General features: G+C 39.8%; 1 protein-coding gene across 1 annotated transcript in view; it reads right to left on the reverse strand.

The window, feature by feature from the left end:
• dock8 (dedicator of cytokinesis 8) overlaps nt 1-21143 on the reverse strand; it is a 53480-nt gene that overhangs the window by 12664 nt on the left and 19673 nt on the right. The window contains exons 8-36 of the mRNA XM_042421013.1: nt 20434-20500; nt 16535-16684; nt 16227-16307; nt 15888-16050; nt 15602-15738; nt 15117-15210; nt 14746-14908; nt 13754-13871; nt 13357-13427; nt 13002-13146; nt 12442-12543; nt 12131-12226; nt 11662-11896; nt 10866-11030; nt 10532-10707; nt 9470-9562; nt 8473-8568; nt 7654-7803; nt 7231-7344; nt 6843-6998; nt 6370-6509; nt 6067-6230; nt 5636-5787; nt 4103-4285; nt 3732-3858; nt 3343-3430; nt 3101-3197; nt 2725-2859; nt 2303-2455 (exon numbers count right to left, since the gene is read on the reverse strand). Coding sequence (XP_042276947.1) covers nt 2303-2455; nt 2725-2859; nt 3101-3197; nt 3343-3430; nt 3732-3858; nt 4103-4285; nt 5636-5787; nt 6067-6230; nt 6370-6509; nt 6843-6998; nt 7231-7344; nt 7654-7803; nt 8473-8568; nt 9470-9562; nt 10532-10707; nt 10866-11030; nt 11662-11896; nt 12131-12226; nt 12442-12543; nt 13002-13146; nt 13357-13427; nt 13754-13871; nt 14746-14908; nt 15117-15210; nt 15602-15738; nt 15888-16050; nt 16227-16307; nt 16535-16684; nt 20434-20500 — 3811 coding nt within the window. The remainder of the gene's footprint in view (nt 1-2302; nt 2456-2724; nt 2860-3100; nt 3198-3342; nt 3431-3731; nt 3859-4102; nt 4286-5635; nt 5788-6066; nt 6231-6369; nt 6510-6842; nt 6999-7230; nt 7345-7653; nt 7804-8472; nt 8569-9469; nt 9563-10531; nt 10708-10865; nt 11031-11661; nt 11897-12130; nt 12227-12441; nt 12544-13001; nt 13147-13356; nt 13428-13753; nt 13872-14745; nt 14909-15116; nt 15211-15601; nt 15739-15887; nt 16051-16226; nt 16308-16534; nt 16685-20433; nt 20501-21143) is intronic.

Consider the following 21143-nt stretch of genomic DNA (forward strand, 5'->3'; position numbering starts at 1 on the left):
TTAATGACATTTTGCCTTCCAATAATGGCCCGGCCTGTATTTACTTTAACAAAAGGGGGCTTTTAATCAGAGACAGTTCCAAAGCACTCTAATTTCCTTATACCCTTTCAAAATGTCCTATAATATGCTTATGACCTAAAATATCACTGCTTTATGCAACAGATGCCAGACACCAATACTACTGCATATTGGGCAGAACTAATCATTCTAAAAGATGACCTATTAATCAGAAAAATGTGCTCTACTCTTGTGATATCAGTAGGATACCTGTGATCACTCTTGGCAATAAAAGCATCCATAAATCTAAATAAAAGCTACTGAACCCAGAAATAGAAAAATAAACATTAATCAGAAATCTAAATGCATAAACACTGTACTTAATTGTGCCTAGGTGACTGAGGAGTGTCAATAGAATTTTCTAATACATGCAATGGAAAACTTCCAAAGCTTTTTCAAAGTCATAAAATTCTGCATCTTTAGAAACACTTTGCTCTTGTCATGTGCATTTTCTTTATTTATTGCCATTTGATAGCACACAGGAAAAGATTTCATTATGCACTTAAAAAAGGATGATCAGCAAAATTAATACTGGTAAGATTAAATGCCGGTTATGTGAAAATGTGCAGGTTAAGCTGTTTTCTCTGCTCAATTTGTTTGTCTCTTGTCCTCTCCCTGTATTTCCTTGTCTCTCCATTCTTCACACTACCTGTCCAAGATAACAGGCCTGACAAACACCCATCTCCATCCTCTGCAGCGAGCTCTGTGTGTGTTTGTGTGTGTGCGTGTGTGTGTGTGTGACAAGAGTGTGCCTGTGTATGTGTGAAGTCCCATCTATCTCCAGCATGACCAGCTAAGCGGGAAATGATCTCCCATTAGCAGAGACATAATCACCCATGGATCATCTCTACGGCCCCATTCTGTTCAACTGAGCATAGAGCCAGAGCCTAACCACCCATCACTGCCCTCTAACTCAGTGTGTATGTGTGTGTGCTCAAAAGTAGCCTAAATGATAGCTTAAGTCAACACATAACCCTCTTTGTCTTTTTTTCTACTTTTCTTTCTTTTTTTTTTCTCCCTTTTCCTCTTGCTCTCTTTCCAACCTTTCCACAACTGGACTAGTTTTAACCACAAATATCTGTTTTAAATAATTTGTTCCATTTCTGAAAAAAAAGCCTGCTCTTTTCCTTGTTTTTATTTCCACAATCTAAAATTAAAGATGGAGAGAGGGAAAAAAGTGTGTGTGTGTGTGTGTGTGTGTGTGTGTGTGTGTGTGTGTGACAGAAGGAGAGCAAGAGGAGGGCAGATGAAGGGATGAAAACATAAACAAAGGAAGAGGTAGAGAGTAAGTTCTGTATGAATGAGTCATACGGCTGCTACGCTAATTCATATCACAGCTTCCTCTGTATACACCATATAAACAAACATACGCTGGGACAAGCAGGGGGCGAATACTCACTTTAAACTGGAGATGTTGTGTGTGTGTGTGTGTGTAAGTGTGCTCAAGACGCTGGTGTCTGACTTTCATTAAAGTGTACAGACTGTAAACAGAGGAAATGTCGACTGCAACAGCAGTTATTGAACTTGCAGAGAAAATGAAAGAGGATACTCTATCCTAAACCTCCCTTCCTTCAGATCTGTCTCTCCTCAATCTTGTCCTTTCTATTTCCCCCCCATCACTGCTTCACCTCTGACAAAAACACTCCTCTATCACCATCATGATTTCTTTTCTTCTTCTTCTTCTTCTTCTTCTTTCACACTCTCTCTCTCTCGCCCTGCCTTTGAGGCACATATACTTACACAGAAGCATAGTACACGCGCACATATTCACTCACGCATATGTGATGCAACACATACACACACACAGAGGTCTGGCTGTCATTAGTTAAAGAGGGGTAGGAACATGGGGAGGCAGACAGTGACATATCTCTCTGCTCTCTACTCAGAGGCACATCCTTCAGCAGAAACTTTCTGCAGCACGCTCAAAATAGACATGGAAAAGACATTAAAGCCGAGCAGGAAAGGAAAAGTGGAGAAGATAGGATAAGATGTGTGTGACTCCCTGCTTCTGTGAGTGTTCACCAGAAAATGTATCATAAGCAATTCTGCACTCTCATGTGCACTCAAACTAAATTTCATCTGACATAAATGCAATTTTTTCTGCAAGCTTAGATGTTAGATGTGGTTTTATCTGCCAGAAAGGTAGCAAATGCCTGACATTTGTTTGTGTGTGTCTGGGCAACCCATTGAAACATCGCTAATGTGCAGCATGTCAGCATGGATAATTGTGTACGTGTGTGCTTACACTGGCATTGCTGTAGCTGTATCTCATGATGAGGAAGAGGGTGGCACAGGCCTGGCTCCTGTTCTCATCCACAGGGCTGCTGCAGTACTGAAGCACCTTCTGGCACAGGTCTGCACACTGCTCCGCCTCCTCCTCAAACAACAGGTCCCCAAACTGCACACAAACATGAAAATGAAACAAGACACACAAGGAGGGATACACATACACACACATGCATATATACATATATAATTCTGGCTTGTATCAGCAGTTTGCCACCCCCACAAACAAATAAGAACATTTAATTTGGACACTGATAATGCTCATGCAAACACATCAACCCACGCACCTCACCTTCTCCCAAATTTTGACAAGGTGCAAACAAACACACAAACGTATAGAGATCTACTGTGTACAACACACACAAGACATCATGAAAGTACCTTGACGACAAGCGCTCTGAATGTGCTGAAGGTGTGGGAGAGGAATGTGCTACTCTGGCTGCAGGTGAGAGAGTGGAGTAAAACCTTCAACACCCCACCAACCACACTGTCCTTACACTCAGCCAATGGCACCGCCTGGACAGGAGACAGATGGGAAAATTACCAAATTATATGAAAGTAATGATAACACTTGTTGAAAGACTGGGAAACCCATTGAATGCAAACTTTCAGTTTCCTGTGCAGCTGTAAAGTATTAGAAAAGCCTTCCAAATTGTACAACTGCATTATAATTTATAGGTGTTCATGTTTTTGTGTCTATAGTCTATGCATACAGTGTTGGAAGATTTTGCGTGGTTACAAGTTAAAGTGTTCTGACCTGTACAATGGTCTCCAGCAGGTCCAGAATTATGAGGTTTGTCTCTGTGGCTAAGTTTCCACTGATCAGAGCTTCCTGGTCCAACTCTGCCTTTGTTCTGAAGGAAGATGGGACATAAGTTCAGACAGATATTCAGAAAGGATAGGAAAACAAAAAAAATATAAAGATAAGGAAAGGCAGGGAGAAATACAGACAGACAGACATGATAAATTTGAAAAGCAGACACAAAAGTTATAACATACTTGTCTTGTTTGTCGTTGGTCTGTCTCCACTGCGTGAGGTCTTTCCTCCAGCGCAGGTTCTCTCTTTGACCCATGGTCCTATCCATTCCTGTCAGGGGTCAAAAGTCAAACAAGCAGCCAGTCACTTCAAGAAAACTATAATACACATTTATTCGATTACAGATTACATACTACTCCTGTATGTCAGAGAAAGCCATGTACTTTACTAGATGAATTTGTGTATAATGTTATGTTATAAAAATTTAATCCATTTGCATGCAAGACGTTAGTTGATTTGTTTGAATAATTGAAATATAATTATAATAAAATATGAACAGAAAATGCAGATCTAAATTTGACTGAAAAGCAATTCCAAGTAGTATTCCTTAAAGTGCAAGGACATAAACTACCTCCAACTCGCTTCATCATTTCCCCGCGGGCTCCCATTCCTCTCAGCAGGGCTTCTTCCAGCTGCAGCTTGGCCTGCTGAGATTTCTGTAAGGCCTGGGTGCTCACTTTGTAACTGCTCTGTTTACCCTACAAACATACAAAGTTACATATGAGCCAGGTACAAATACAAAACATTATTTAATAAATACATTTTCCTCAAGTTCTTTATTGATATAAACAAACAACTAAAGTTGCAAATAAAAATATGCACAGCAAGGTTAAAACAGCATTAAAATAAAGGCAATAAGATCAGAGTCATCCATCCATTTTAATAACGCTGTCTTTCAATGATGCGACTGCACAAAACAAGATGATAAATGAGCAAACTGACCATGTACTCAAAGCAGGACACACAGATAGTGAGGAGCTCCAGCAGCTTATTGAGCTGTGAGGGAGGCATATCCACAGTCCAGCGCTGAATCAGATTCCTATCGGCGTTCTTCATCACCCACAGGAAACACACCAATAGGTGGCGACTGGTGTCTGCTGCGAGGGTGGCTACAGTTTTACCGTGCTGAGAAGAAGAGGAGATGAGAGAGACAGAGATATGCTCTTACTGAAGAAAAAGAGCACCTGCACTCACACACAAACACACACACAAACATCCATATATGCAACTGCCGGTATGAACACCCAGACCGGCCAAAGAAATACCAGATTAGAGGATAAAAGAAATCCAGGTGATGCATACAAAACAGGACTCAAATGTATATAGAAGTAAAAATAAAAATAATCCCCTCAAAGTACATTATGTTATGATGTAGATAAACAGATAACCAGGTGAATTATTTGATTCAAAATGCTTTACAGCAAAAAAAATACATTTATTTTTATCTTAGCTGATCCCCACTTGGAAACAGATCCATAACCCTGTCAGTGTCAGTTTATCTACTGCTCTCCCCTTTGAGTTATACAGTGTATATAAAAACTGTATCTGACAAACTAACGGTATATCATTCACAAAGTTCTCTAAACCACAAAGATGGCTGGTCGGTTCTTTCGCGCCGGCCATAGTGAAGTATGGTTCTTTTCCCCATCTTAATAGGTGTTAAATCTACTGCAGATTCATTTACCTTCATTCATGTGATGATGAATCGCTACTGTAGAGGGCTACTGCTGCTTCACTGTGTGGCAGCTTTGATAAATGTAGCCATTAACCTCCTAGTGCTCTAGGTGTCCCACCTAGAACCTAGTTTCCAGGTTTTCGTACCACAGCAGGAGTGACTGAAGCTTACCAACCTCAAATATTTGTAGCATGTAATTAAAAAACATCTATTGTTTATTTGGAAATGTGCTTTGTGTGACAAACTATTTCTATTGGTGAGAAGGGGAACTGCCAGAAAATGAGGAACAAGCACTCTGGCAGCCATGTTTGGATCTGTGATGAATACCAGTCCAATGACTCATTTGTGTGACTATTTGCTTTTCCACAACAGTATTTCATGTAATAACGTACAATCAACTTATTCATCTCGTGGAGAAAAGCAGAGAAAGAGGAAGAGAAAGGCAGTGTTCAGTTTAAGTGCCTGTGTTGCTGCTGTAGCTACACTTGATGGATGTGTTTGTCAGGCAGGACGGCCCTGTTCACTTATGATGGCAATGCCTGCCCATAAACCATCTCCTGCAGACGTGTGTGTACGCATATGTGTGTGTGCGATTTTTCAGGATGGATGAAGTGTGTGTGTGGCTCTGACAGCTAATCAATCTACCTCAGTGCAGCTCACCTGTTAGGAAGGAGAACACTCACAGATATAGTCGCACACACACGCATACACACATGCACTTTTGAACTTTTAAAAAACAATGAAAAGCACACTATAATCCGTTTTCATCTCATCATTAAGAAATTATTTCAGAATTTTACCAAGGATGCCATGGAAACGAGAACATTCCTCCCGAGCGTGTTGAAGGGGTTCCCGGCGATCGCCATAGCAACAGACTGATTGATGGGTGGGACATTTTCAAGGTCATCTTCAGGTCCGCCTGTCTTGTTTTTCCCACTGCGTGCGTCTGAAACTACGGAGACAAACAGGGGTCAAATTTGTTAAACTAAAGGAAAGAGGACTAGAGCACATAGAGTCTTAATTGTACAAAACTGTGACACTTCAGTGTCTTTATCAGAGTGTAAGTAACCGTAGTAATCAAGCATCTACAAATGTATACAGTAAATAGGCAGGTAATTTCCACTTCAAAAGAGTTCTTCAGTGAGAGCAAAGCACTGATTTCTCTGCAGTTTTTATTCTGATATTTTGCAAGTTTTGTGCTTATTGTATGTGTGTGTATGTGTATATATACCAGTGAAGTCCAGATAGTTGGTGGAGTCAATGATAATGCCCACCAGGGGGAGGTAGAGAGCGGCCACCTTGGCTCTGACCTCAGGTTTCATACAGCGATGGTCAAGGTCATGGGAACACAGCAGGCTGTAGATGGAATTGATGGCCTTTCTCTGGACCTTTCCCCTGTATACACACACAGATAGACAGTCATGCAGTCATCAACCTAATACCTAAAATACAAAAGATGGCTGGCTAGTTCTTTCACACTAGTTTTAGGAACTTGGGAACAAGTGGAAACCGGAAAGTGTCTGTGCTTTCATACCCCTCTGATTCCATGTCTAGGGCAGCACTGAGCTCTGTCAGCAGCAGACCAGTGAGGTAGTGCTGCTGCTTAAATTCCTGAGAAAGCTCAAACAGCCCCAAGATCCTCTGCTGCTCCTGGAAACTACACGAACCGGAACTCTAAATGGAAAGATGAAAGGAGTGACAGACACAAAGAGAGTCGGGGAATTAAGTTAAGATGTTCGCCTAAATGTAAAGTAAAATACTTTTTACACTGAAATATTTCTTTTCCTGGCCATGCAAACATTTACACCCCTCAATAATTATTTTTTGTAGCCTTGTTGATTATTTCTTATCCCTATAGAGCAAGTAAAGATAAAAACTTTATATGCTGCACAGACTGTGAATCCCTCTTAGATACAAAAACTCGACTTGTCTCTTAGGAGTGTCAGTTTATTATGCTGACTCAGTCTGCAAATGCAAGTGCAACGTTTGACTGACAGGTGGGCAGACCTGTGAGGAGATGGATGGACATGGTGAGGCAGGAGCAGAGGCAGGGCTGCTGAAGAAGAGGCTCAGGTTGAGGTAGTGCTCGTGACTGCACAGGATTCGCAGAAACTCCAGGCGCATGCTGATCAATGTTGGCATTGAAAGACTTTTAGCTGACATCTAGAGGAGAAATAGAGCAAAAACTAATCAATTCATTCACAATACTACTTCAAAACATATACAGAAGTTAAATAAAACGTCTTGGCAACAGTCACAGAGGAAACATATTAGTGCAAATGGAAGTCTCTTCTTCAAAAATCAAAAATCAAATAGTTCCCACAGGGTAATTTATTGAATTAATGTATTTTAAGACATGCTAAATATTTTTGGTTTGTTCTCAGTGCTACTGTACCTGGTTGCAGTAGTTTTTCACCAGCTGGAAGACAAATCCTCGGTCCATGAGAGACAGCAGGTCGTAGAGGAAGAAAGCCAGACTGATGTTGACTTTCTCTGCTTGCTCTACCTCCTAAAACGACAACAATCAACAAACAGTAATCAGCAAGCTGTACTGGGACTATCTCGCCAAGCATCTAGCTGTGCAAGCTGAGCTTTTGATACTACAGAGGCAGAGACAGAGACAGAGACAAATATAATTAGCACTTCCAGCTCTGTTGTTTGGAGGACACTGACAACATGTACACTGAGGCTGCAACTGCTTCTACACAATCCAGGAGAACAGAGGGTACACAGATGCAGTGTTTTGGGTAAAAGGCACACCGGTCTGGTTGAGATGATGATGAGCTTAATATATTGTCGTCATTCTCATATTCTTTACCTTATGTTGTTTGACAAGGATGGTCCCAATCTCAGCAGTAACCACAGAGACGATGGTGGTGATGTCATCTTTAAATCGGTCAGAGAAGCGGCTTCTTCGAGGAACGTTGTTCTTGTCAAGCTGAGACACATGCTGAGCCATGCTTTTCACCTGTTAATAAAAACAAACACACATACTCATAACAAATATAAATCATAAATGTGAATCATCAACCATAAAACAACAGGAGGGAATACCAACGGTACACATTAAATAATACAACACATACAAATGAATGTAAATTAAAAGCAAGAGTGATTAATATACATTCGAGTCAATAATTTGTCAAGTAACATGACAAAATTGCAAAGTCGATTTAATAAAAATGGTGACCTGATAATTTAGAGTTTTTAATCATTTATCATCATTTTCTATCCTCATTTTTCATTCAATTTACAAAAGATGCCTTTTATTAATTAAAATGAGCATCCTCTAGTAAGGTCTTTGCAGGCAGAAACATAAATAAGTAAGATAAACTGAGAGGATGAGAGTGAATGTAAGTGACGATCCACCTGAATAGTAAAAGAGAGAGATAAATTGTCAAGGGGTTTGATAAATTACAGGCTGCAGTGCTTTAAAATTCCCCTTTATTCATCACACAATAAAACTATCATTTATCTTTTAAGGTATGTGGCCACGAGGTCATGTATTGTTTGGTATGAGCCATTTTTATTACTTCATCCATTTATCATGAACATCTGTTGCAGTTCTTACTTTTTCTCTCGCAGTTAAATGTCAATCAAAAATCAGCTTTTGTAAATTAAAAACACACAAACTGACCAGCAGCTCAAAGAAGAACCAGGCATATTTATATGCATTTTCTCTGCAGACCCCGGTGCTGACGACCATCTGTAGGGCCAGTTCCTCATGAAACTGCTGCAAGACAGAAAATACACAGTCTGTAGTGAGATAGACACAGTTTCTCTTTGGTAACGGATAGAATACAGAACATTGTATCAAATACACTATCTGCAAGCATTATACTGGGCTATGAATTCATTGGGAAACACTGGCTGAGCTTTGAGCAGGAAAAAAATGTCAACCAAAACCCAAACAACCACAGAACTGGAGTCCTTATGGTGTCACACTCCCACCATGTGGTTACCAGAGGGAACTGGTGGTTAGGACCTCCACTCATTCAGCTGCAAGACATTCAAAGTCTGAATAGTGTTTAATAGAATCTATCAGAGAAGTTTATTCCCCCCAAATTAATTGAAAAAAAGTTTAGAATTTTTATCATAATATACTACAACCACAAAATATACTAGATTGGTTTCTGTTTAAATTTTATATTAGGACAAATATCTGTTCTAAAGTTTGAAATATTTTCTTAATTTTTGCTATGATTAGCCTATAAACTGATGGCATGTCATGCATCTTTGTCTCTACCTTCTCTTGTTTTGTTATATCAGCTCACCTTGTTGTACTAAGCTGCTTACATGCTATTGTACAGCTTGGTTTCAGTTTGTGAATTTGGCCGTCTGCCCTAAGTGACAGCTATAAGGCTACATTCAGATGAAAGTAATTTGGAAGGCATAGGCTCATAGAAACAGATTCATTGTCATTGTCTAAATGTCACCACATAACATCATCAATGCAAATCTTAATGCTCTTATTTCTATCCTAAGGAGATAATTGACATCATCACAATACAGCAACATCAATTTTGTTTTAGGGAGCATGAGTAAGAGCAGATTTAAATTTTAATCAAATTATCGGTGACACAGAGGTTGAGAAGTGTGGTGAGAAAAAGTTAAGGGAAGAAAAAACTTTGTACCTTTCGGTTAGAGGGCCTGGTGTTTCCTATGGGGTTCTGATGGTTGGTTAGATCAACATAGGTGGACATGCGGCTGCCTGGGTTGTTGTGGCCCTGGAGACAGACACAGAAACACACACACACACACACACACACACACACACACACACACACACACACACACTTTATGATTTATATGATTTATGATTAAAAAGGTCATGTCCCTGATTTAGATTTGATAGTTACTGAGAATGGAGCTTTAATTGAATACCTGTTTGATAATGTTTTTGCATTTTCTGAATATCTTTCTAAAGTATGGGATAGGAGAAGAAAAGTAAAATATGTAACATATAAATTCCTCAGACTCTATTCTATATGGACTGCAGACTATTGGTTTATGAACTGCATCAAATATACACTGTTTGGCACTAATGGATGTAGGTATAGACTCTCAGGGGGATGTGTTTGTGTGTGAGACCACTTTCCCATTCAAGTGAATTCATTCTGTCATTCATTCACTCATTCATTCATTCAGAGAAGTTCCACCACAATGAACATGATAGATGCTTTCATTAGAGTGGGTGTCGAGTGGCCTATTACAATACCTAATGTACTGTGGGGATGAATATCAAATGACTGTTTTGTGTGTATAAGGGAGTATGCTGGGATATTTACATACTGTAGTGTGTGTGTGTGCATGTGTGTGTGTGTGTGTGTGTATGTATGCGTGTGTGCGTGTTTGTATGTGTGTGTGTGTGTGTGTGTGTGTGTGTGCAGTTTGTAAATCCAACCATTGGCTTAATGAAATGTGGACTTTCAGGGAAAATGTAGGTACTGATAGTTCAATATTTTATACCATACTTTTTTAAATCGATGCAAATTACCCACTGTGTGTACCTGAATGGGTTTCACTCACAAATGTCTTTTGGCAGCAGGCCAAAAGCTAAAAGCTTCTTAAAGTGCATTTGACTTCTTGGGACTTCAATGCAAATCAATGTTTTGTCCAATGAAGTGGCAGCTCTGACAGCATGCAGTCTACCTGTGCAGTGGTTTGGGAAAACTCCGGTTGGAGCTCTTGAGTACCTTGGCAGACAGGATGTTTTTGACCTCAGCATCTTCAGCGGAAGTGTGTGGATTAGGGATGTCAGGGTTGCTGCTGCTGCGGCTCCTGGACTCGAAAAGCATACTGCCGACTGAGGCTGCCGTGGCCCGACCCATGGTGCTGTAACGGCTCTCTGCAGCGGGTATACTCCCTGAACCTGAACACATGTTTATGGACACGCAAAAAAAGATCCATTTTTACAGTAATGCTTAAAATTATCACAGCAATATCCTTGGAAAAAATTAAACAGTAAAAACAGTCAGAAAACTTCAAACTTATAAATAGTAGAACAGAATAATAGAACAGTATCAGTACCTGCATTTTGTAGGTCTTGAGGGGGATCAGGCAGACGGAACACCCAGTAAAGGTAGGTTGCCAAGAGGCTGTTCCTACCCTGCTGGTCTCTGCTCAGCTCCACGCTGTTATGGAGACTATTGACAATAGACACCACTGATTCGAAGGCTATCTGGGCGAAATTGGCTGCAAGACGGAGACATAAACATCCACACAAAATGTTAAAACTATAATATAGATATCAAGATGAGACAGAATAACATCAAAAATATCTTCATAATATCATCATGACAAATCGTTACTTGGTCTTAAAAATGGCATTACAATACATTATATTAACAATTAACACATTACATTAACAAATCGATTCAGAAGTATTTATCAAAAGTATCATGATCTCTAATTCTGTCAATGGTTCAGCTTTAGAAAATGTTTCAACTGTGAGAAGGACTTGTAACTACATATAATTGTTCAGTGGTGTATAACAACTGTAAAATCACCAGGAAAGTGCCATTTCTGTGCAGCAAGAGTGAATTCACAGGACTATGAATACTGATTATTTTCATTATTGATTCACAGCACAGCCCAAGGTGATGTATTGAAATAGCTTGTTTTATATTACCAGTCTAAAACCCAAAGAAATTCTGTTTACTCTCATAAATGACAAAGAAAAGCATGAAAAGTATTTTAGAAGCTCAAAATAGGAGATGTTTGTCATTTTTGGCAAAAAAATCGATTATCGAAACACTTGAAGATTAATTTTCTGTTGCTCAAGTAATAAATTAATCGACTCGAGTGGCTCGAGATAATTCCTCACCAGTCTGACCAGCAATGACCATTGGCTGCATGATGAGGGTGAAGAGTTTATCCAGCACCAAGTGGAGGAAGAGTACCAGAGGCTCTAAACTGGAGGAGGACAGGGAGATGATGCTGAGCTTCAACTCATGATCCAACTTGTTCTCTGGAATCTTCTCCTCTCTAACCCGCAGCGGGAACATTGCTCCACCCTCCAGGGCATGACAGAGGGTGAAGAAACGCTCCAGGTGGTTGTCCTGGTACACAAAGGGGATGATTTGTTACAGTGGGCAGTTTGTAGATAAAAAGTGACAGAGGGATAAAGACAGAGAGAGAGACAGATAAAGAGACAAAGTGTGTGTAATGTTCCGGGGGGGGTGTCCGGCAAAAGCAGAGTGGACATTTGTTATATTATGTGTGGATGAGAGACATAGAGGGGGGAAGGAACGAGTGAAAAAGTCAGTCAATGTGTTTTTTCCACCATTACTCACCTGTGTGTGAACAGATGACACAGCCTGTACCTCAAGATTGAACAGTCCTTTGTGACTCTCCATCCACTTGACTGGGGGGACCTGGGGGGGAAGTTTCTACAGAACAAAAAGAAAAACAGAAAATGCAACTGTGGGTGGTCTTCTATGTCTATGTTTGTCCATCTTCATCTAAGAAGAGTTAATTAATTCAACAAGTAATAAAAACAAACAGTTTTCAGATTAAAAATTGATTAATTTCTTTATATATACAATGTGTGTGTACATGTAGAATGGATTGTTTAAATGTATACATGATATGTAGATGTGTTTACCTCAGGCGCATGCAATGAGTAGTTGAAAGGTAGTCGGTCCAAGACAATAGGCAGACAGAATTGACCAGTCTGCAGTCGGTCATTATTTAGCATGGGCAGCCACTGGATTAGAGGCAAACAGCAAGCATGTTACAAAACATGTCATATAATGCAGTGATTTCCAGAGTGATTTGACAAGTAGTGATCTGCCACCTGACAGACAAACAGGTTTCTCCGCACATCTTCCAGCAGAATGCATCATGTGCTTCTCAGCTCAAGGCTGCAAACTTCCAGAGTTAAAAAAAACACAAACTACCCTTTGATTCATTATCCAATAGATTTGAAACCCTGTTCAACCAATTATCCAATGACAATTGTACACCTGGTCTAGGTTGACTATATATGTTGTTTGCCTCATGTCTTTGTCCACTTTGACTCTGATGAAGACACAGTACTGTCAAAACATTAGTCTGTTTGCACAATTAAAGGCTGTTAATTAATTGGGATAGAATACTATGACTTTATTTAGAAATTACCTACTGTACATTTAGAAGGTTAGATAGTGAAAGACAAAATCTTACAGAGTATCCAATGAGATTTTCGCAGTTGCCGCTCTGGTTCTGTTTCTGCTGGCAGCTAACGTGGTAAAAGGTGAACAGCAAGTGATGTCTCTCGGTCAGACGGGCTGGAAGAGCCAGCTTCACTTCCTCATAAAAGTCTGGGGACCTGAGGAAAGAAGCAATACAAAACAAAAGAGGGATGGTGAGGACAAGGATGGACGGAGACAGATGAGAAAACAAGAGAAACCCAAAGCCAGAGTGCAACAAAAAGAGTCAAGGAGAGACAGAGAGCATGAGACATTTACTGAGTCTATTTATATGACAAAACTCTACAAATATGATATTATTCTAATATAACTAAGGAATGTGTACTTACTTGTTATGATAGGTAACAGGGGTGTAGATTTCCTGCACAAATTCAGGGCCACTTGATTTCCCAAAAATGACCTGTGAATGGACAAAGAGGGGAAAAAAAACACAAATCAAAGGCACAATAACTTCAGATGTTCTTATAAGATCACATAATTCATATGATACACCTGTGTAGACTGACACTGACAGGGTTAATTACTGTGATAGGTGTTGAGATTTCTGGCTTTCAAAATGATTTCTCTGACATGCTGTTGATTACTCCCTAACTTCACTGTATGTGTTTATTCATGTTGCAATGACTGAATTACACGATGCATACGCTTCCATGAGCCCACACAGTGGAATTATCAGCACTGTTATAATAATGATGTGAGACGACAGATCTGAACAGCAGCACTCACAGGCAGAGAGCAGCTGGGGTCCTCTCCACTCATAAACTGCATTTTGATGGCAATATTTCTCGCTGATGTCAGCCTGTTGACAAAGTTTAGCCTCTGGGGATAGACGTAGAGCAGGTTCCTAAAGAGACATTGGGAGAGAAAGTGTGCCACGGAGACATGCTGTTTTAAAAAAAATCATGCAAAATGCTTCTACTTTATATATACAATTTGACAGTTCAAATATACATCACTAGATGGCACCATCTGTACAGCAACATCTTAGTCATGTAGTAGTAAGGTGATAGTAACGTCACAGCCAAGTCATAACAACCAGTAATTTACTGTGACCTTCTGTGGTTTTAAAATAACACTGTAATCTGACTTGAAACCTGGAATGCAGGGAAATACCGCAGATTACACTGAACAAATGCTCAGGGAATGTCAGTATGTAATTACCATTCAGAGGACTTGTTCACACATACACTTCATTACAAATGACACTGACATCTGAACTGAGTTAAACTCCTGCTTTTGAAGGCTGCCTCCTTATTGTTACTCAACTAGATGATTTCACCTGTTCCTGGGTGAAAACACCTAAAAATAGGCACAACACTAAAAAGAGCAAAGTCGCAAAGCGATGTCAGTTCTTGAGTGATGAGTACAGCATGACTATTCTTGTTGCCTTTGGCTTGTGAGAAGAATAAACTGTCTGTGAAAGCAAACAAACCTGTTTACACCTCAAGCTACAAATCATTTGTTTTTTCAAAAGCTTGTTTGTATTTCATCCCGTGGAGGTGCAGGTTTTATATAAGCGGTTTTCATTTCCTCTGAAAATCTACGCAATAGGCTCACAAAAATGTATTAAACATAAAAACAACATTTTGATTAGAACAATAACAAAATATCTCCTTCTTTCCACTGTGGTAAGTGACACTGGATAAAAAAAATGTAGCACAAAAGTGTAAATGTGAAAGGAGTGTGTGGTCATATATTTGTTATGCCCTCCTACCCACCTGTAAATGTTGTGAGGGACATAAACCTCATAGGCAGGGAACTCCAGCACCTCTTTGGCATGCCGAATGTTTTTCTCAGCCACAGGTTTGATAGGGATGAGCTCAGTGGACAAACAGGCGTGTGGAAAGTCATGGAGTGGAGAAATGTCCAGTTTTATGGAACCTGAAGGTACAGGACAAATCAAACTCACATATCAATGACATGCCAATACAGTATACTACATAGTATATAATATCATATATCACACTGTCTTTTTTGCATAATCAATACACAAACAGAAACATACTGATAAAATTAAACCAAACCTTATGAGCAAAAAAGCATTAAATAAAAATCTCAGATTGGGCAATTAGATGTGATGAGAGATGACCTGGTATTGTCTTGATTCTCCTCTGTGGAGCTGAGGTTTTCTTAATGTCAGCCAGGAACTTGAGCAAGTCCTCATCACTCAAACGATCTCCCTCCTGACACACACACGTACACCAAATTGGCACAGTTAGCTTCGAAATGATTTTTTAAAATAAAAAGCCAGGATGACAACAACTAAAATAAAGCCTCAAAGTAAGATGTTAAAAAAAAACAAAACACTTGAATAAGTTACAGCCTTTGCTTCAAGGTTAAATAATAGAGATGTTTTTTAACAGTGGAGTCAGTCCTTGATGGCTGCATGGTAGAAACATTATAGGAACCTGATGGAATGCATGGCAGAGCCGGGTTAATCAAACAGTAAGACAAGGCTAGATTATAATCACTAGCTTTTTCTATCTGTTAGACTGTACTGTATGTTGTATCTCAAGGAATTCACACATTTTCCACAGATTTGTCTGTCTCTTTGTATTTGGGTACCGGTCCAACCTGTTTGAAGATGGTGCTGATAGTGATGGTAGCAGGTTTGAAGGAAGCAATGTTACAGAATTGATCATCAATGGTATTGTAACGTTCAGAGTTCCTCCTGGGCAGCTGTGCTCTCCGGTCAATGCTGCAGGATTTAGCTGGTGAAACAAAGTGTAAAGGTCATAGGTCAAATGAAATACACACAGCTACACACATTCTAAAGAAATGCACATCTACATTCAAATTCATCACTGTCAAAATAGACACTCATAAGGACAAACACACATAAGGATACAATTGCACACACCAGGTTTTGGGATGTCGGCGTCTGCAACATCGCGTTCGATGGCAGCAGTGTTGATGACCTCCATAATATTCACGGTTGCCCAAGCGAAGGGCATGCGATAGCGACCCAGCCTTTGGCAGAATGCCTCCGCCTGGCTTCGCAGCTTCTCCAGCTTGTCCTTGTTCTGAAGTACCAAACACATAATTGAGTCATTTTTAAATACTGCGTTCAAAAAATGCTTTCAACTTCAGAACATACATAATACCGTACCCATGATTAAAATGTTTAAAGGTAAACGCAAAATGTACATCATATTGTTTTGTGAATTCAGTGGTCAGTGACCAATTTTTCATTCATTACCTTTGCAGAGTCACATTCCCTCAATGTCGTGTAGGGGTCAGCACAGTCACTGATCTCTCCCTGCTGGAGGACCTTTTCTATCTGAAACGCAGACAGTAAGAACACAAGCCATCGGATCAAACTCTAAAACCCTGTTGGCAAAGGTATACAGCATATGTGTGTGAATCAAAGTCAAGATACATAGATGACAGGGTACAAGGGTGTAATGTAGGATTAAGTTATTTAAACCCAGGAGAAAAATGGCTAAAGCCTGTTATTTCTGTTACACACTGTAGCATTTTTTCACATGTCATGGATTTCATCATTACCTTGATGACCAGGTAGATGTCTGGTGCAGGGTATGTGACGGAGAAAATGGCAGATCTGGCCAGGGTGGAGGGATCCACATGTGGAGAATGAGGTTTCAACAAGTTTCTAAACTGTTCTGAGTTCAGGTCACAGTAGAAGTTCTCTGATATCTGGAAGGAGACAGTGACGGATGTTTCTTTACCAAAAGGACATACAAGGCTACTTCTGTTGACAGAATGTTCTCCTATCATCAGTATCAGGGTGTAATAAAATGCAAAATGTCAGTCAAAGGTAAAGTAGTTCCCAAAGAAAGACACTGTCTTCATGTAAACCAAAGACTGATCCTGGAATATCATCATTCAGTCCACTCTGGCGTTTCTCCACTTGCCTCCCCAATGACCTCAGGATATGAACAGAGCCATATGTCCTGGCCGCCCTGGCCTGGTGTGTGTCATGTGATCCTATTCCCTGCTTATCCCATAGGACCTCCATTACACTTACCACACCATAGAATATTTCTGGGCAGACAAACCTGCCCAATATGTTAACTGGAATCCTCAAGATAGTAACTGATCAGATTACACACTCGGAAAAGAATTCTAGGATCACTGTTGGTTTCTTCTAAATCTGATTTTCTTAATAGCAACGTGACAAGCCAGAGCCCTCCTACAGGAAGCCAAACTACCAAAAAAATGTTGTAACTGTGACAGCTGTGACCCTGTTCACAATAATATGAGGCACACTTACTGCAGGAGTGAAAGTTCTCAAAAGACCACAGTGGAGGGAGTCTACCTTTAACTGAGAAATGACTGATTTCAATGACAGAAATCACATCCCAATAATCAAAGCCAGATGGCGTTAACACTGTATTATGATTGATATTCCCATTAAACAGAACAAACACGTCAAAGAAAGTGCAAGTGTTCCCTGAGCCAACCTTCAAACCAGTAAATGTGTATTTAAAGAGATACAAGAAATCCAGTGATCTTGTTTCAACATGATGTTTTTGTCAAACCACTGACAAGGTGTGACTGATACACATTGTTTAAGAGCACAAGCGTAACCCACTAGGACACACTTGCAACCACCCCAGTGTTGCCAACTTAGCAACTATGTAGTTAGATCTGGTGTCTTAAAGGCCCCTTAAATGACTTTATTTGAAGAAAGAGCTATGTGACATCTTGCAAATTTTTGGGCAGATGTTTTTATATTTTTCCAGGAAGAGATTATCCAATACAGCTTCGTGGATCTGTGGTCCTCCTGCATACTGTGGTCATGGTCTCTGGGTTGACAACTGCTTTCAGTGAGTGAGAGATGTTTTGTCAATGAAACAGCAAGCAGACTGGAACACATAGCTAACTGATTGCACAGTATCCACTGCATATGTGAAAACACTGTGTTTTACTTGTTCCAATCGCTCTGTGTATTCAACCAATGGTCTGTAGTCACGGTCCAGCTAAACTAGGCTTGCCTAGTCTTGCTGAAGAACTACAGCAAGACTACTAAAGGCTCTTTGTAAACTCTTTTGTGGACATATTTGTCTGATTTACTCTAAAATCTTTGTTTATATTCATGAATCTGATATCATTATTCAGTCAGAAGTAGGCCACTTGTTGGGTCAAATACTGTGTCTGTACCTTGGCTGATGAAACAGAGAGACATGATTAATAACCAGAGTATTATATGGAATTATATGAACATCTGCTGCAGATTTCACAGATGTGGAACAACAAAACTGATGTGAAAAAAAAAACAAACACAGACAGAGCAACAAAATTCTCATGAGACACATAGAGGCAGCCGTATGGTATGCAGGAAAAAAAGGAGAGAAAATGAGGCAAAGAGGCAGCAGAAATGTGCAAGAATATAAAATGTAAGTCTCTTGAGTAGAAAGAGAACAAGAAACAAGTGTAATGAGGAGAGCGTGAATGACAGAGTGACAGAAAGTTTAAAAAAAAAAGAAAGAAAAAGGGGCGATAAATGGGTCAGCAGCAAATGCTTCACAGTTCCACTCCAATTCAATCTAACTGACAAAACAAGCTTGACAGTTTCTCCTTCACCCAAGACAGAGACACATTTCATAGCACTTTAACAGTCTGGCTTTGTCTCTACTCAATGTAATGCACAGGAAGTTCTATTATCCTCCACTAGGACACAGTTCAGTTCAGCACATAATAAAATTAGTCACCTTAAGCAAAATACACTGTGACAATGTGACACTTCAGCTCTTCTCCGATAGATTGACATCAGAGGGAAGCAGATCTGAGAATATCCTTGATTTACAGTACGCTCTGTAAGACACGTGCAACGAATTTCATATAGTGCATGATATATAGTGTTTATCTTCACTTTAGCAGTGATGTTGTCCTAAGACTGGCTTATATACTGTCTATTTTCAAAATTTCAGAGCAATAAATTGCGCAATATTACCCATCAGACCATATTAGAGCCACCAGTCCCCCAGACTGGGCAGCAGTGAGAAGAGGGCAAGGTCAGTGGGTAAAACCCTGTCTCATCTGAGAGATCCATGAGCACTTAAGCACAAACTAAGTCCATCCAGCCCCTTCACCCAAAAAACTATCCAGCTGTGCAAATCCACAGAAAAAACACAAACAGTCATGGCTCAAAAGGGTTGAGGTTGTGAAAATCCGGCACAGTATTAGTAGTTACGGAACCAAAAACATGACGACCCCCGGGGGCATAAATATGTGAGGATGATGAGACATAAAACCTTGCAGATTACACTGATCCCTCACTACCACGCAGACTGCCAAAAGAAACTACGAGACCTCCCCACATCAACAGGACGCACATGACCCACAACAGCTATAAAGAAACAAGGGTGGGAAAAACACCTTACACTAAATAAGATGTGCAGTACATGCCATTTTCATCAAGTTTATACAGTATTTGTAATTGTTTTTTTTTGGTGAGACATTCAGAGGTTTAAACTAAGGGTTTACTTGTGATGTTTTTCTCTATTTGACATTATGTCATCATTTATGAGATGCTTCCTCTTGCTACATTACCTCACATAAACCCTCACCGACAGTGACACTTAACATGGTATTTTTTGGTAAATGGTAAATCGACTGCATCTATATAGCAATTTTATTAAAAGCACTTTACAATTTGCCTTTTATTCACCCACTCACACACAAAACACCCCCCCCCCCCCCCCCCCCCCCCCCCCCCCCCCCCCCCCCCCCCCCACACACACACACCTGGCCTAACATTCAAGACCAATGACCTACACTTCCTGTGAACTTCACTTGTGAAAATGTCAAGTTTCCTCTATTGAATCTGACATACATTGCTTAGTAATATTTACAGATGTGTGTGAGTTACAGATAAAAGTAAAAACACAGTTTGTGTTTAATAGCTGATCATGACATGATACAGGCCCATTTACACCATCATTTATAAAATATTGTAAACAGACTTTTTACAGCGAAATTGGTGTTTGTTACTGTATTAGTCATAGATAAGATGACCTGTCAGATTGGAGAGTAATAGCATGTTTGGATTTTAAGCTGCTGCAATAAGTAATGATAATGATAATGATAATCATCCATCCCCACAGACAGAATTATTGCTGAATGAATCACAAACTCTGCAAAACAACATAATGTAGCAAGGTGATGAGTTTCAGAATGAATAAGACCTGTGATCAAAAGTATACCCAACAACAGTATCCACAACAAACACACCACAACAACATTATGAGCTTCACTAAACTGGCTTTGACCGCAGGGCTATTGTGTTGTAAGTTGTTTGTGATTTTTTCCTACTTTTGTATGTGTCACACATGTTATAACATGATTGCAGTAAACTTTAGAGACAACATTCAAACAACATGAAGTAGAAATTTTGAAGCCACTGTGAATTTGGTATTCAAATGAAGCCAAAAGTTTCTTACCTTTTTCTTCTCTTTCAGGTCATACAAGGCCATAGTGGCAAATAGGGGCTCAATGTCAATCTCAAACCTACAAAGAGAAGATGTAGTAGTAAGCAAGAGAGACAAATATTCAATATACGCAACAATGGTACTTAGATTTTATCTGGTACTATACTTAAATTTTAGTTACTATTCCTGTAGATTATTGTTTTATCAGGAAGCAACAAAATGTTATACAGTACATGATGACATGTTTGAACTGAGGGTTAAACGAAAGGGGATGAAGTTGCCAAACCACTGCAAGAAGAGAAATAAGTTCAACTCAGACATTTGTCAGTGTTTATGGGTTGCAAGAGGGACAAGTGAGATCAAAAGTGAAAAGCAGAGAAACTCTGTTTATGTGTGTGTGTGTGTGTGTGTGTGGGTGAGTGTGTGTGTGTGTGTGTTTGTATGAATGATAGAAAGAGAGACAATCCCACAGAGAGAGGGAGGGACAGCGATTTTCTGGAGAAGAACAACAACCACTGCACTCCTCCACCCTCCCACACTGCTCACTCCGTCATATCTACTGCATGCCTTTTTGAAACAACTACTGAAGAGTTTAAAGTCATGATTGGATGTGAGATACAAAAATGTACTGTATGTTAAATGCTGAATAAAAGGTCATTTTCATGAAAAGGGGGCCTTGCAACCATTTCCCTTTAACACAACCAACTATTGGTTCCTTGTCC

Source organism: Thunnus maccoyii, chromosome 9 (assembly GCF_910596095.1).
Source record: "Thunnus maccoyii chromosome 9, fThuMac1.1, whole genome shotgun sequence".
In the NCBI taxonomy this organism is placed as follows: Eukaryota; Metazoa; Chordata; class Actinopteri; order Scombriformes; family Scombridae; genus Thunnus; species Thunnus maccoyii.